Genomic DNA, 15,994 nt, shown 5'->3' with positions numbered 1-15,994 from the left:
CACGCTGGGTGCTGAGCTCCCTGCGCTGGGCGGGTTTGTGTCCCCTTCCTTAAACTGCTGCTGGCAGCAGCTGCCGTGAAGAACTGCAGGCTGCATTTACCTGGGTTCTCGCACAGCTCCCAGAATAACTGCGCTGTCCAGAAACAGCCTGGCTGGTGCAGCAGGGATGGGCGCTTTCATCGTCACTGCCGAGCCAGGCGTGCTGGGTCTGTCCCCCGTGGGCTCTGCAAAGCCTGATAGATGAATTAACCTCTTCCTCACTGACGTGCCTCCCGGGGCAGCTTTCCTCGCTAGCACGGTGCGTGGAGCGCCGCGAGTCGCGGTCTCAGTGTGAGTGCTGGGGTGTCAACGCGCGCAGGTCTTGCGGCTTGTAGCTTCATTCGGCCGTTTGCACGTGGCTACAGGGCGTTTCCCACACAGTGCTGTCCTGAGAACAAGCAAACCCGGTATGAAATGTATTAGCAGGAGTTGTTCAAACAATTGCTGAAATAATAAATCCTTCTAAAGCACAGATGAAATTCCTTTTTGAGCTTCTTGTTTCAAAACTGTGGTGTTTTTCTGTAGGGTAGTCGTGTTGTGAATTGCAACCTGTTAGAATATTTAGGAGGGAGACAGTAACCCTTCCTGAGCTGACTCAGCTCCACTGCACAAGACCATCCTAAAACTGTCTTTGTGAAGTCCCCCCAGAATTTCATAGTATAGAACCATCATTTTTTAATTTGAAACAGAATGCATAGCAAATAAACAAGTGGCCAATATCAACAGAGTGCCTTTTTGATTCAATATCTGTGCATGGATCCCATCCCTGTAAACGTAAAACCATATTTCTGCCCTGCATTCTCGTTTTCCCATGCTCAGAAAACCCGTATCGGAGGTACCGCAGCTGTTCTCCTGCGCGTCAGAACACGCTGCGCTGTGCTCGAATTACGGATGTCCCCACGGGCTTTAGAAACACAAGTACTGAAATGCAGTGGATTCCCCTCCCTCATACCGCCTCAGTGGAAGCAGCATGGACAGCCTTCAAACCACCTTTTCTACTTTTACACTGCATTAATGGGAATATGGAAACATCTTCAACACCAATCACAAAAAATACCAACTGTGCTGAAACCTATGAACGTAATTAAAAGCCAAAAGCATCTGCAGTATTATTAGCACAAACACTAGAGCGTCTCACACATCCTTCTCCTGGTATGCCCTGGGAGTAACATCTGCCTGATAATGGCAGTTCTGTTCTTGTGGCTGCCAACACAATTTGCACCGTTCCACAGAAAGCCATTGTTTAATGGCATAGTTTTGGTTTCTAACAGTATAATTCTTCACTATTATAATAAAATGTTTTCCTTTAAATGCAAATTGGATATTTAGGCCTACTAAAGCAATCCTGTGTTGTAACAGGTGTTTCCACAGTTGGTTTTCCATAGTGCAGTGCATCATTGCATACAATTCCTCATTCATCAGTTGTAGTGGAAACCCCAAAACATATTGTATAGGTGAAGATTACGCTACTTATCTCTTTGCAGTTGGACCCTGAAGCCAGTGTCGTTCTGAAGGAACTGCAGGTGAAACTTAGCAACGTATTGGATGAACTCAGTGTAACATACGCTACAAGGTAAGAAGCCTATTTTGCTGCAAACCTCAGAGAAATACTCCTGTTCCAGAGCGTACCTCCCTGACTGAGCGCAGTGGGCGTGCGGGTGCCTGCAGGTGCAGCTGCCTGCCCCATGAAGCGGGCTGTGTTTGAGTGTGCACGTGAGCGTGTGCGTGCAGACTCTGAAGCACACGGCAGGAACTTCACTGCAAAGAAACGGAAGATGTTATGTGGGCACGAACGTGCTGCAGCAGCGAGGCCAATGGCTTCCCTTCCTGCTTTGGGAAAACAGAAATTGCTGGTTTGTTCTTGCCTGATGCTGTTACACTTGTAGCGCTCTTTCTGAGCGGGCTGCTTCAACCAGGGATGCCTGCCAGTGCCGAGCCTGCTTCACACCGCCGGGGAACGGCCCTTGGTCGTCTGCTCAACCAGGGATGCCTGCCGGTGCCGAGCCTGCTTCACACCGCCGGGGAATGGCCCTTGGTCATCTGCTCAACCAGGGATGCCTGCTGGTGCCGAGCCTGCTTCACACAGCCGGGGAATGGCCCTTGGTCGTCTGCTCAACCAGGGATGCCTGCCGGTGCCGAGCCTGCTTCACACCGCCGGGGAACGGCCCTTGGTCGTCTGCTCAACCAGGGATGCCTGCCGGTGCCGAGCCTGCTTCACACAGCCGGGGAATGGCCCTTGGTCGTCTGCTCAACCAGGGATGCCTGCCGGTGCCGAGCCTGCTTCACACCGCCGGGGAACGGCCCTTGGTCGTCTGCTCGCCTGTGGCTCCGCTACACTTGTCTGCTGAGCCTTACTCTCCAAATCCTCCACTAACCAGAGCGCATGCTGCAGTCCCCAATGAGTGTGGTGCTGTGCCAGCAGCGCCTGCGCTCTAAGAAGCTGCAAGTTAATTTTACTTCAAATTAGAATGGAATCTAGGAAAGAGGGATTAGTGCCGTGGTGGTGTTCATGAGGCGAAGTCTGTAGTTGCTTTTTTAACCCATCCTTGAACTGTCTTCCCAGGGCTTCTTTCTGAATGAGCCAGCTGGGTGTCTGCAAAGGAAGAGCAGGGACAGCTCAGTTCAGGGCTGCTTCAGACAGCCGGAGTGCTCCTCGTGGGTCGGGTTATCGCGGGGTTTGTGGGGTTAAGATGTCAGAAAGGCGGCTGATGTCGAGGAAAGCCGGTGTGTCCTTCTGGCTTTTCTGGCAGTGACTGGTGCTGAGGGTTTCCGTGAGCAGCATCAGCAGCAGCTTCATGTTGATTTTATCCAGGGCTTCGACGTGTAGGTAATTACACATCCAGGTGCACTTGGAAAAGTTTCCCACTTTCCCAGTGTTTTCACATGGGAATCTGCATTCCCTTTTTATGCCTGGCTGTGTAGCTGGAACAGCTTACTGCCTAATTACGATTTTCAGTCTGTAGCACACGCAGTATCTTGTGTTTGTGAACTTTCCATCTTTGCAGAAAACTTTTAAGTCTTGTTAAAGAACCTGATGCAAAAATGATAAATGTTGCTTTCTACCCCAGAATTTTCTCATTCTCTCTTTTTTCCCCCCATCCTGTAGTTTCCAATTTATTATTGAAGATTGTGTAAGGCAAATGAGCAATGAGCTGAATCAAATGAGAGGCAATGGGAATGCAGCAGCTAATAAGAACAGTGCGGCCATCGATGCCGAGATTGTGCTTCGACCTCTCATGGATTTCCTGGACAAAACGTAAGCGTGGCAGGGAACGGGCAAATGCTCCATTAATGCACGTGTAAGATTTGACTATTTTTGCACCACTGTCAAGCGCGGTGTCTGGATTCCGAGTGTGGAAAAAATTACCTGCTTTATCTGTAATTTTTTACCAAAAATATTTATTGATAATATTGCAAAATAACTAAGCTATTGAGAAATCCTTACTGGTAAAGTTAAACCATAATGGCCATTAATGTGAGCATATAGTGATACAACACCTCTGAAGTCTTAAAGCTACGTTTGGAGACTGATTTGTGTTTTGGTTTTACTTCCAGCCTAAGTGTCTCTGCAAAGATCTGTGAGAAGACGGTTCTGAAACGCGTTTTAAAAGAGCTGTGGAAGTTAGTCCTGAACAAAATAGAGAAACAGATTGTGCTTCCACCTCTGACGGACCAAACCGTAAGTGTCCCAGTTCACACACAGTGTGCGGGTCTGTAACAAATACTGTGCTTTATGAGGTGTCATTAACGTTCCAGCTCATCACAGGACCGTGGCCAGCACTTCATTCACTGGATTTGTTCATTCGCACTGTAATGCTCTGGTTTACTATGCATACTTAGAAACAGCCTCTCTTTCAATGAATGTGTCAAATTTATATTTCTGAGACATTTCATTTGCGTTTCAAACATTTTTGTGCAAATTTAATCTGCAAATACAGAAGCAGCATCCAAACGGGGTAAGAGCCTCTGCTGTCCGTGGGGGTCCGTGAGCTGTGTGCGGGATCACTTGCTGCGCTCTGACTCACGTGGTTCAGAGTTGTGGGTTTTCTGTCGCTTTTTTCACTTGGTTGCCCATAATGCAGAATTACCTGTCAAAGACCTGGACAATAGCACAATGTGGTTCAGTTAGTTAAGATAGTAAAACATTTTTTTAAACATTCCCCTGAAGAGTTTGAATATAGACCTTTACTTTTAACCATAGTGGAAATAACCTTTGAAATCCAGGCGCTCAGAACTGCCAAGAACTGCTGAACTGCCAAGTAACTGCACTAGTAATTCTGTTTCTGGGAGTAATAAAAAAGGTGAGCATGGAATTTCAGCAGCATTCTGTTTCTCGAAGACAAACACATAGGCAGTGGACTTTGCTGTCAGGATTTGGCAATTGTAAAATGTTGTTTTAACTTCGTAACACTTCGGTATCTTCTCTTTACAAAACAGCTTCGGGTGCTGTTACGCCGGGTCCCTCACCTGAGCGTTTCACTGTAGACAGTTAAGCTTTTGGAGGTTCCTCAGGGCCGCTCGCGTTCCATGATGATTATTGATATTGTCATAGCACCTGGAGCTATGGTTATGGACAGATATCTCATTGACACACTGTATAACAACAACCCCAGCCTTAGCTTAAAAATACTAAACACAAAATGAGATAGCAGACGGGAGCACACAAAACCAGTCAACAGAATATGCGCTATTTGTATGGAGCGTGGGACACTGGAGGGAATCGTGCTGCAGGCATTCAGCGACTTGGCCTTAGCAACTGAATGAAAGTATGTCTCATGTGTAATTGAAATTTGTATTTAGCTTTGCAAAACAGTGATTTTGGCTAATGTCCTAGCAGAACAGAACATCACGTCATAAAAAACAAACACCATGTAGAGAGGCTGTTTCCTGAATTTTCAATGTGATTACAGGGGCCCCAGATGATATTCAGTGCCGCCAAAGATCTTGGACAGCTATCAAAACTGAAGGTAATGGAGCCAAATAAAGCCGTGAATGGCTTGCTGTAATGAAGAGAATAGATGAAGTGTTAGTGACTGTGAGGCCAAGCTTCATGTCGCATTCTTGTGCTTGTTTACTACCTAAGACTGATTATTCATAGGTGAGTAATGTGATAGAGCACAGACTGTGTGCTTAACTGGTAAAGCGATCACTAGATGCCCACAGGAGACGTCCTTCCCACGTTGCACAGATAGGCCCTGTAAGCACTGAACCTCACCAGAAGAACACGTCACTAGCCATTTTTGTCTGCTTATTCTTTATGGTATGTAAAGAAACATATAACGTACTTCTACAGTGAACCCCTCAGCACTGCATTACCAAGTCCTTAGGGCACCCGATGGGGAGGTCAGACAGCTGACACCAAGGTCACTTGGTTGCCAGTCAATTCTGCCATCAAGATTTCAGATTCGTGCAGAAATGCAGTAATTTGTGCTTCTATGAGTAATTGATAAGTTTGCTGGGGGAGTTAAAATGTTGCCTAAATAAATCAGTGGATGCTTATTTTAGACAAAGATTTCACAATAATGTAGTCACTTTATGACTCTATTAAGCTTATGTTCTAATAGGAAACACTTTTATTTTAAACGAACATTAATTAAACAGTCAGGTTTATTTATAACATTGTTTCAGTATCACCGAATAAAATTATTTTAACTTAAAATGTAACCTTTTCCCTGTTCTCCAGAACAGAGAAGTAATATATCCTACAAAAAGAAACAAAGCAACACAGATATTCAATATTAAACATTGGTTCTTTTTCCCTACAATCTATGTTTTTAAGAAACAACATGATCGCTTTAGGTTATAATTTGTTGTGAAAAAATCAGAAGTTGAATTAATCCCCATTAATTGTAGGGGCTCGGGGGCACGTGGCAGGTTGGTCTGTGTGTCCGGGAACGGGCGGAGCGCAGCGCTGCGTCCTGCTCCAGCGCTGCGTCCTGCTCCAGCGCTGCCTCCTGCTCCAGCGCTGCGTCCTGCTCCAGCGCCGCTGCAGCCCCGTCTTGCTTTGCAGGAGCACGTGACGCGGGAGGAAGGCCGGGGCCTGACGCTGCGGCAGTGCGCGGTCCTGGACGCGGCCCTCGCTACCATCAAGGTGCGGCTCGCTCTGCTTGTCCGTTCTGCGCTGGAGTGACCGAGAGCACGAGTGGCGTAAACAATAGAGTCTAAAATAGAATTGTCCTTTAGAAGCATGAAGATCCCTTTAATATGTCAAGAACCATTTGATCCTCAGCTGCTTGCGTTAGCTTGAAAGCAAATGTCTGATTGTCTCCTTGCAGGAAGGTTAGAAGCGTGGTCCCGCCAGCTGCAGACAGGACCCGCACCTCCTGAAGGAGGAGGTGGCCACGGCTCAGCTGCAGACATGGATGACGTGGGGTTTTATAGCACACCAGAAACCAGGGCTTTTAACACCACGCATCAATTACTGTGTACTGTTTTAAATTCTATGTCCAGCTGAATTTATCAACTATATGTCATTTGGAATTCACCACCTAATTTACTGTCACTCCTACATAATTTGATTTAATTTAAAGATGCCATTTAATTATTCTACACATTGGTCCCTTTTCAGTGAAAACAAGAAAATCCCATTCATTGCACACCTGTTAAAAACACTTCTGAATAAATTAATTTTTATGCATTACCAACATTGTCTTGATGCAGATGTTGGTAATGCGTAAAAATACTCTAGAAAAGTCTTAGCATTGCAGTAAATGTTTTACATTAGAGTTTTAAAGGAGCCACAATCCATCCAATCTTACCTGGTGCTAATCGCATTACTAGAAATACTGATGAGTTTATTGGTTATTGATAAAGTAACGCTGAAAGGATTAGGCCACAGGCCAGCTGAAATGTGCTGAAAACTTTGTTTTCTCTTCCGCTCCTCTTATGGTTACTGCATTATGCTCCGAAACGTAAAGTGATCAACAGTGTCCTTTTTTGGATTAAAAACTAGAGAATTTTGTACAGTCCTCACAGACTGGATTTCTGAAGTCAAAAGAAATCATTAGTGAGTAAGATTAAATGTATTTAACAGTCCTTTTCACTTTGGCCTGGGGTCTTTTCTTGATGTAAACAACTTGAAAGGAATCAGTTTATAGAATTAACAGCATATTATCTGCGTGCACCACATTAATGAACCGAGCAAAGCAATGCTCTCTGAAGAGCCTAACTTCACCGCGTAAGCTCTGCTTACATCGTACGGCAAAAACTGTTTGTCCAAAATGCTGAGCAAATAGCTCTGATGATGCAGAAATGTGACTCGGCTGCGAGTGCTCCACGGCAGGACCAGCCGTCATGAGCACCAAAAGAACCCTTCTGCTCTTCTCTCCCCACCGCTGCAGCGCTGACTTCGGGAGCAGCTCTGCGGCCGCGGGAGGGCAGTTACCGCGCCACCGCACCCGTCCATAGCCACACGCGCTGCGCGTTCAGTAACTGTCTGTCTGTAACCGGGTGACTCGCCGCTCTGAACAGCCGTGCTGTGTTGTTTCAGCAATACTTCCACGCTGGAGGAAGCGGCCTGAAGAAGGGGTTCCTGGAGAAGAGCCCAGACCTGCAGTCCTTGAAATACGCCCTGAGCCTTTACACACAAACGACTGACGCCCTGATAAAGAAGTTCATAGACACTCAGACGTCTCAGAGTAAGTGACCTATAATAGAGAAATAAGTGTGTCAAATGATGTTTTAAGTGTTCTAAACGGTTGGTTGCCAGTCACATTCTCCAAACACTGTGGTACTTCAGAGTTTACTGTCACAGATTTGCCCCTGTGACGTTATCCTGTACCAACTGCTGGTGTCAACCAGTGGGGCTTGTCCAGCGCAGTGAGTTCATCAGCTTGTCACCTACCAGGAAGAATAGTTCCTATAGCTGTATATGAACACTGAGTATCAGGGTTATCTATAGAAGCACTCCACACGCAAACAGGGCAGTAGAGGCCATATCAGTGTGTATTATAATTGCAGAAACAGAGTAAATTCTTAGAGTTCATTGGCAGCTCTAGGTACTTTCAGAGCTTGGAGGATATTAGTTACTAATTACAACTAAGGCATATGTCATGATTTTTGTAGTTAAGGTTTCCCTTGGGGATTAAGAACAAAAAGCATTGAGCAGCGTGTCCCTAAGGTCGTCACCGGTTCCACGTCACGGAACACACGCTTCTCCTCTAGCAGCTGCTCTGCGGATTCAAAAGGAATAGGAGGCTTCTGCAGACTAAAATGCAGCAGAAATGCTTTGTAAGTCCTGAAACAGAAACCTGGATTTCCCGATTTCCATCATGATTCAGTCCGAGGTCTGCGTCCTTGCCTGTGCTTGCATACCCGTTTTATCAGAACTGCAGGAAAACAAGAAAACCTGCCAGCACTTGATCTATTTTAATACTCACCCACAAATGTACAAGTTGTAGAGCAGCGTGCTCTTTTGCAAACGACATTGTTTGGTGGCAAAATGTTACAGTTTTACATACAACTCATTATAAACTGCTAACTAAATTAATTTCACTTACCTGAAGTTCACATTCAGTATTAACCAGAGGGTGTCCGGGTGATTCTGCAGCGCCTGTTGTAAGCACATTGTTCTGGATCAGAGTCTTCATTTTCAACCATACACTAGTGTTAGCACTGCCAAGAGCCATTTTGTGGAGCAGGTCAGTTTTAGCATCTCTAAAATGGACACCGATGTAGAGCTAAAGGATTTTCAAGACATGGAGTCAGTTTAGCGCACAGAACGGTGTTTCAGACCCTGAGCGACTCCCATCTTCCGCAGCATTTCAGAGCCTGACTAGTATCTTACACGCTAATTGTGATTGATACCCCTGCAAAGAGCGTATGAAGCACAGCCCAGCGAGTCTCCAAGCGTCCGTGCAGCGTCACCAGGCAGACGCCCTGAGGTTCCACCTCCGGTTGATTCTGTTTCCTCTGGCCACTGCTCAGCTCTAAACTGTCACTTTCAGATTGGACACTACTGTAAAAGTGATTTTTTTTCCTCCTCTAAATTCAGCTGCAGGACACAATTTTGGCACAAATGTAGACTATAATACGGATTGTTCTGAACATCTTTAGTGACCGTACCATTGTTCCGTGTGCTCCAGTCATGTCAAGCGTGGATCGGTTGTAGAACAGTCGCTCAGCTGCGGGACCTGGGGCTCGGTGCTGCCTGGCTGACACACACCACAGCTGGCTAACAGCTGGATGGGATGGAAGCCAGCACAGAGTATCAGCAAGGAAAGCTCCAAATGACCATGTATTAGTATATTTATGTATTTATACAAGTTGTCAACCTACATCAACTCTAGACAAGAAAGTCGGATTTCAGTTCAGGCAGGATGAGTTAATTTTAATGAAACTTGAGCCAAATTCAACCACAGTTTCACAATCAAGACAAAACTATAAAGGACGAACTCTTACTGTATGTCTGCATTTCAGAGAAGGAGAAACAGAACAGTGAAGTAAAACTACATCCGTATCTGTGGGTCCTACTCTATGGTATATTTGCCTTACTGTTAATGCTCAGACCAGTCCTGGTGATGCTTCTCAGAATTCATTCCTTAAAAATGAGAATTTTCAGCCTAGCAGTCACCTATTTATTGAATTAAGTTATACATTCACCTTTTAGAGTACTTTAAAGGGTATAAACATTGAAAGGAGATTTATACCTGTGATTTATTTTAGCAACTGTCTTAAATCTTCAGTAATTTCATAAACTAGAGCCTGTGTTGTGAATGTCTGCGTTTGATTATCATCAGCTCTAATAACATTTGGATTAATATGATTTTAGTTTTAACAAACAATGTAAAAAAGACCACTTCAAACATTAGTGTTCTGAATTTGCTCTCATTCATTACCACTAATATCTACAAAGTAAATACCATCTAAAGTAGTTACTTATTGGAAATAGAGAAATATTTTTTCTTGTACATGCAGAGTAGCTTAGTTCCATAAATATCACCACAGAATGGTATTGTTATTGTAAGGTACATGATACAGCAATCCATAGCGGCAGGGCTGCAATGTACGTTTTAGCTGGACCTAAGGAGTCTGCGCTGCGCAGCAGAAGGTGAACGGTGGTCGGAGCGCCGCGCTCGCGCTGCCGGCTCCGCCTCACGTGGGAACGGCTGCAGGAAAGGCCGTTCTCTCCCATCACCTGATTTTCAGTGCATTTCTTCATTCTTATGGTGGGCAATTGAAAGGAAAAAATGGAAGAAGCATCTGAAAACAGTAAAATATAGTAAGCAGAATGTAAAATATTCACCTAATGAGAATGAGTAGCTGTAACAGTTACTCCATACTCGTCTTGTGAAGCCACCAGCACGAGGGAGGGAAATCACAAGATCCAAGGGAAGGTAAATTCAAAGCCAAAGCTGCGTTGCGTGTTCTCCTGCGACCCGTAACGGTACGAGGCAAAGCAGAACCTCGTTATCTTCTTAAATAGATGGAATCAGATCCAAATACTGAACTTACAGTTAACTTGGCGAACAGCAAACGCACCATTGTTTTGGCGAGCAGATCAATGACATCGGACTATGGGAAATAGAAGTTGTTTGGCAGCTCTTGTAAGTGAAAAAGCAACTTGTTTTTCCTGGTCTTTCACATGTCAGAATTGTTGTATTATTTACTGTCATATTTTGAAAGCTGTGCGTGTTCTATTATGAACTTTAAGTCCTACAGAGCATTTCCAGTTCTCTCATAACCTACACTGCAGACAGAATTTTGCTCAAGAAATAATCCCCACTTCATCCACTCTAGTTGGAAATTGAGGTCACGATCATGTGTTACACAACCTTATTTCAAGAAAGAAAATAAACAGAGCAGCCTTAGAAGCTGCAGAAGTCAGCACACAATTGCAAGGAATTGATAGTAACGAGCAACAGAAAACATAACAACAACAAATAAACTTGCAGAATTAAAGCCAATATAGGTATTCTAGCATATGCTAATATCAAAATCAATGCATTCAAAAGAGTGGCAGAAAATAGCCATTTGAAAAGTTCACATATTGAAAAGACTGCTTGTGAAGCGTAACTTGTAGCACTTTGTCTGTGCCAGCACAGAACTTTAGTACTTGGCTTAGACTTGACTTAACCCCCAGCACAGGATTCATCAATAGCCATACAGAGATGACTTCCCACATGTGGGCTTGCAAGAAGATGTCTGGGCTGCACAAGCAAACAAAGTCTGACAGAACCACCAAGTTTTACATCTCAGGATACAAACACAACGACAACCGGAATGCGAGGTTCCAAATGAAAGGGGGTTTTATTTTACTGAGGCCCTTCACATAGACATTTGCACTTGCAAGGTGCAAATCACTTATGACTCTGTAACTGATTCCCACTTAAATATGAAGTGTGTGTCAGAAATTCGCAGTGTACATGACAGAAAATAGCACTTACCTTCTTTCATTGTCTGTTTCTGTGGATGTATAGAGAAGCCAAGTGTGCTCATCTCCTCATTATTATTTCAGGTCACAGCACTAATAATACGGTGGGTGAGATATCCATACAGGTGGACATTTCCACACATCCTGGAACCGGTGAGCATAAAGTCACTGTAAAAGGTAAGAAAGCAACTACAAAGTGCAAAACCCCAAAGCACTACATCCTAAGTAAACCATACCAGTAATGAAATAACAAATGTTAAGTATTACAGTACTTGTAAATCTCTGAGTATGGCTCAAGTGATTAGGGCTGGACTTTCTCCTTGCTCATCAGCAGAAGTTAAGCTGATGTGGCAAGTACTGCCCATGCGTCTCTGTGTAGACACAATTTACTACATGAAGTCATGGAATTATACATTCAAATGTGCCAAATTACACTGCTGAATTAATTGCATATCATTTGATTTTCCAGAAGCTGTAGCAAAGCTGGGTAGTGAATGATTGCATCAAGACTTTAAAAGTTAAATTGTTAACAAAATGTCTTTGTTTTGCACAACCTGAATTGCAGAGGAAACCCACTACCATTTATATTAGTATAAGCTATTTTTTTAATTACAGTGAATGTAGCAGACAAAAGAGCTGTTAATGTGAAGCATTTGTAAAGTACATGTTTATATTTGCTGGGTATTGGCCTCCTGCAGCAAAGCCCTCAGGTCGCCTCTCACGGGCTATACGAAGCCATGTGGACAGTTATTTGGGCCTCGTCCAATGGAACTGTATTGAACTTCTTTGCTTTTATTTATTATAGTTGTAGCAATTAACAAACTAAACTGGCAAACAACAGCCATGTTCCGGCCGTTTGTGGAAGTTTGCATATTAGGTCCTAACCTAAGTGACAAGAAAAGAAAACACGGAACCAAGACAAAGAGCAACACCTGGTCACCAAAATACAACGAAACTTTCCAATTGTAAGTCTTTTTTTGCCTGTTACTTGCACATTGTATGCAATTTGTCAGAATTTTTTGCAGTTAAACTGGCAAGAACATGAAAAAACATCCCAAGGCCTCTATACGTATCAGATAGACACGACTTCAAAATTATTTAGTAACTTGTATCTTTGTTTTATATTAATGACAACACTAAGCTTTCAGCACCCTGACCCTGCCCGCAGCACCTGACCCTGCCTGCAGCACCTGACCCTGCCCGCAGCACCTGACCCTGCCCGCAGCGCCCCGACCCTGCCCTGACCCTGCCCGCAGCACCTGACCCTGCCCGCAGCACCTGACCCTGCCCGCAGCACCTGACCCTGCCCGCAGCGCCCCGACCCTGCCCTGACCCTGCCCGCAGCACCTGACCCTGCCCGCAGCACCTGACCCTGCCCGCAGCGCCCCGACCCTGCCCTGACCCTGCCCGCAGCGCCCTGACCCTGCCCGCAGCACCTGACCCTGCCGCTGCGCGCCCTTGCTCTGCAGTTGTGTAAAGGCGCGGCTGTTCTGACAGCTGTGGGACCATTCTGGGTGCTTTCCAGGAAAGGTAAGAGTGTTTGTTTCAGCCGTTGAGGGAGCGGTGAATTACCCGTTTCTGTTCAGGTCAGTGGGCAACAGAGGCCACATCACCAGTAGCATCTGAACAGTTAACTGTGTAGATGGATCTACAAAAACTGAACTATTACCGTCACTTTAATTTTCACAAGGTTTCTAGAGTAAGTTCATTCCTCAGGGGAATTAAACTGAACTGCTTGTTCTAAATTCACATTTTCAATCCATGCAGCATCTTGAGCAGCGAAGACAAGCCGGGCGCCTACGAACTGCAGCTGTCGGTGAAGGATTACTGCTTCGCGCGGGAGGACCGCGTGGTCGGGGTGACCGTGGTCCAGCTGCAGAGCGTGGCAGAGAAGGGCGGCTGTGCCTCCTGGTACCCCCTGCTGAGAAACATCTCTGTGGATGAAACCGGGCTGACGATCCTCAGAATACTTTCTCAGAGGAACAATGATGAAGTTGCTAAAGAGTTTGTAAGACTTAAATCAGAAACACGATCTGCTGAAGAAACGGCCTAAAATACCCAAGCGATGCAAGATTGTCGCCGCCAAGAACTTAGATCCAGTGCTGTCGTCTGAGTAGTGCATGCATGTGCAAATCTGTGGGAATGTTTAACCATGTTTTCAGTGTTTGCCAGTACTTCTGTACTATATTTGCAAGGTATGTCAAGGAGCTGTACATCTTTTATACATATTTTGGTCTTTGGTAAAGTAATTGTCCCAATGAAGTGCCAAAACTAAGATTAAGAGTATAGGTTTCATCGTATCTTTTTAAATGCTGATTTCACCTCATCACAATTCCTGTATTTTTTTAACGGTTATTAATAAATCATTAGCTTTTTCAAATTAATTAGTAGGTTGTCTCTGTTAAACTACTGTGCTGCTTATTCTAAATTAAGTTACCTCCCTTACTGTTACTTTAAAAATACGTACCTGGTTTTCTTCAAACTGTCATTTATGCAAGCCTCATCTTCGGTGTCTTACGGATAACTTTTTCTATCATTACTACAGATGCAGTTACTTACAGAAAGTGTTTGTAATTTTATAATTACCAATATAAAGTAATGCTTTTTGCATAAAAACTGAAAAAGGATGGGAATATTTTATGCTAATCTTTTTCCAACCTTTCATAACTATCACTGTGAAGAAATGCTGTTAAAGTTCTCAAGAAGCTGTGCTTATCAGAGTTTGTTACTGATGTTTGATATCTCGAGATACCTTTGTTCTCAAACTGCCAAGGTAATACCGAATTTGTATCAAGAGTCAGTCCGCACCTGCAGGAAAGGCGGCGCAGTGCAGCACGGGCGCTTCCGTCATTCTGATGATCGGTGCTGAGCAGGGCTCGGGGTCCGGGACAGGCGATGCCGCTTTGGGGCTTGTCTGTAGAGGCTGTTTGCCAAGAGAAGAGATGCTGTGAGCGTCTTCACTCAGAGTTAGTACCGTTGCTTTACATACTTAGCTGTGACATCAGTTAAGTGCTCTATTTCTTATTTGTTTTTTTTGAAAAGTTAACCGTTTGTACTTATGCAACATTACTATGTATTGCACTAAAGCAAACTCTGTGTTCTGTAAATATATTTAGTGAGAAATTGTAAAATAAAGTATGAAGAAACTGCTTTCTAGTTTTGTTATTTATGTACCTATAGGTTTTACATGCATGTGAAGTCCATGAAGCGGGTTTACAATACAGCTTTATCATATATCAAAGGACGATTTCCAGTGTCTAACATCTGGCTCTTTCGTGTTAGAGTTGATACGTCAGCCTCCTAAAAATCTATGGTGAGGAATGCACATATACATAATATAATGTTCTGTAATAATACACTTATTTGTCATTGGTTTTGATTAAAAGTGTTTCTAATAACACAGGTTGCAGTTTTGATCTTGGCTTCGGGGACATACGTGGCGCGTTGATGCCAGTCTTGAAAGGCTGGACAGGGCTCCACACAGGTAAACCGGGTTCTCTCCAGGGTACCCTCTGCGAGACATTTACATGGGACTTTAAGGACGTTTCAACACCTCAATCCTCTTCCTTGAATAAAAGTAGAAAGTGGATTTGCCAGAAGTGGATTTAGAGAAGATCTGCTAAAAACACTTCACTAAATCGCAGCAGGGAGGTCAGTCCCGCGCTCCGTCTCAGCTGCACACACAGGCCGTAGTCAGGCGACTGGTAAAGCCAACCCCTATGAGCTACAGCTTTAAACAGCACACTTTCATGTGTCACTTTTTAACAGTGAAATATGTATTTTCTAGATCAAAGTTCTTCATGTGGAAGATGAGAGGAAAATATGTTTACATCACAGGGCTGTTTTAAATGTTGTGAATCAGCACGCAATGGTGCAGCACCAGCGGGTAAAACACAAACGTATCATGTAGTGAACGTTAAAGATTTCCGTGCTCTTTTAAAAGCTGTTATGTTAGGGAAGTAACTATTCCAATTGAGAAAGCCATGGTTTTGACTTAGGAGAGCGCTCTTCCCCAGCGCTGAGCCAGCCCCGGCAACGGCAGCGCCGCCTGCGCTGCCACCTCCGGCGAGCGAGCCGGCGTTCAGCCGGAGTTCCGCTGGTACGGGTTCAGCAAGACAGCGAATACAAATACATATGCTTAGGAAATAAAGGAAAAAAGACCGAGGAGAAGAGCAAAGCTAATCTGGGAACAAATTTTTCATTCTCTGAGAAGACCATTTCATGTGCACCTGGAATAAACAAACACATTTAGAGCAGCTTGTGATGTGATGGTAACACTTCAAGTTAACCAGTGTACTCAGAACTGACCATTTTATATCACTCTGTTCAATAAGGGTCAAAAGAAGGATTTTTGTCCTTCTAATTTCATTTTCTAGAATCAAACTGTAATAGCCAAATACAGGGAATTGAATTAAATTTTCCTTGCTGTGCTGCCTAGCTAACATCTGACAAAAAAGGAAGTAATGTGTGAATTAAATACATGAATATGAGATGAAGTTAATACTAACAGACAGTCTGAAATGTAAAACAGCTTAGCTTACCTCAAATAAATTTGTCTAATGCCATTTAAATGACACCTGCATT

General features: G+C 44.2%; 1 protein-coding gene and 1 long non-coding RNA gene across 6 annotated transcripts in view; one reads left to right on the top strand and one right to left on the bottom strand.

Annotated features, from left to right (window-relative positions):
• Window positions 1–14,560, top strand: part of UNC13C (unc-13 homolog C) — a 113,002-nt gene extending 98,442 nt beyond the window's left edge. For 3 of the 4 annotated variants that reach the window (XM_082061244.1, XM_082061245.1, XM_082061247.1), the window contains 9 exons: window positions 1,524–1,612; window positions 3,146–3,295; window positions 3,595–3,718; window positions 4,950–5,006; window positions 6,050–6,130; window positions 7,529–7,676; window positions 11,495–11,587; window positions 12,216–12,375; window positions 13,178–14,560. In XM_082061244.1, coding sequence (XP_081917370.1) covers window positions 1,524–1,612; window positions 3,146–3,295; window positions 3,595–3,718; window positions 4,950–5,006; window positions 6,050–6,130; window positions 7,529–7,676; window positions 11,495–11,587; window positions 12,216–12,375; window positions 13,178–13,463 — 1,188 coding nt within the window. In that variant the 3' untranslated portion in view covers window positions 13,464–14,560. The remainder of the gene's footprint in view (window positions 1–1,523; window positions 1,613–3,145; window positions 3,296–3,594; window positions 3,719–4,949; window positions 5,007–6,049; window positions 6,131–7,528; window positions 7,677–11,494; window positions 11,588–12,215; window positions 12,376–13,177) is intronic. The other variant, XM_082061246.1, reaches the window with a different exon arrangement.
• LOC309443911 lies at window positions 5,992–10,756 on the bottom strand. Of its 2 annotated transcripts, none has more exons than XR_014184880.1 (4): window positions 10,283–10,756; window positions 9,103–9,322; window positions 8,538–8,717; window positions 5,992–6,160 (listed from the first exon to the last, which is right to left on the bottom strand). It is a non-coding gene; the product is annotated as an uncharacterized lncRNA (long non-coding RNA). The 2 variants fall into 2 exon arrangements; XR_014184881.1 differs by having other exon boundaries at window positions 9,103–9,218.
• Window positions 14,561–15,994: the final 1,434 nt, after the last annotated feature.

Source organism: Streptopelia decaocto, assembly GCF_964273445.1.
Source record: "Streptopelia decaocto genome assembly, chromosome: 9".
NCBI lineage: Eukaryota > Metazoa > Chordata > Aves > Columbiformes > Columbidae > Streptopelia > Streptopelia decaocto.
Note: the sequence above shows the minus strand (reverse complement) of the source record. Positions and strands in the feature narration are given on the sequence as shown.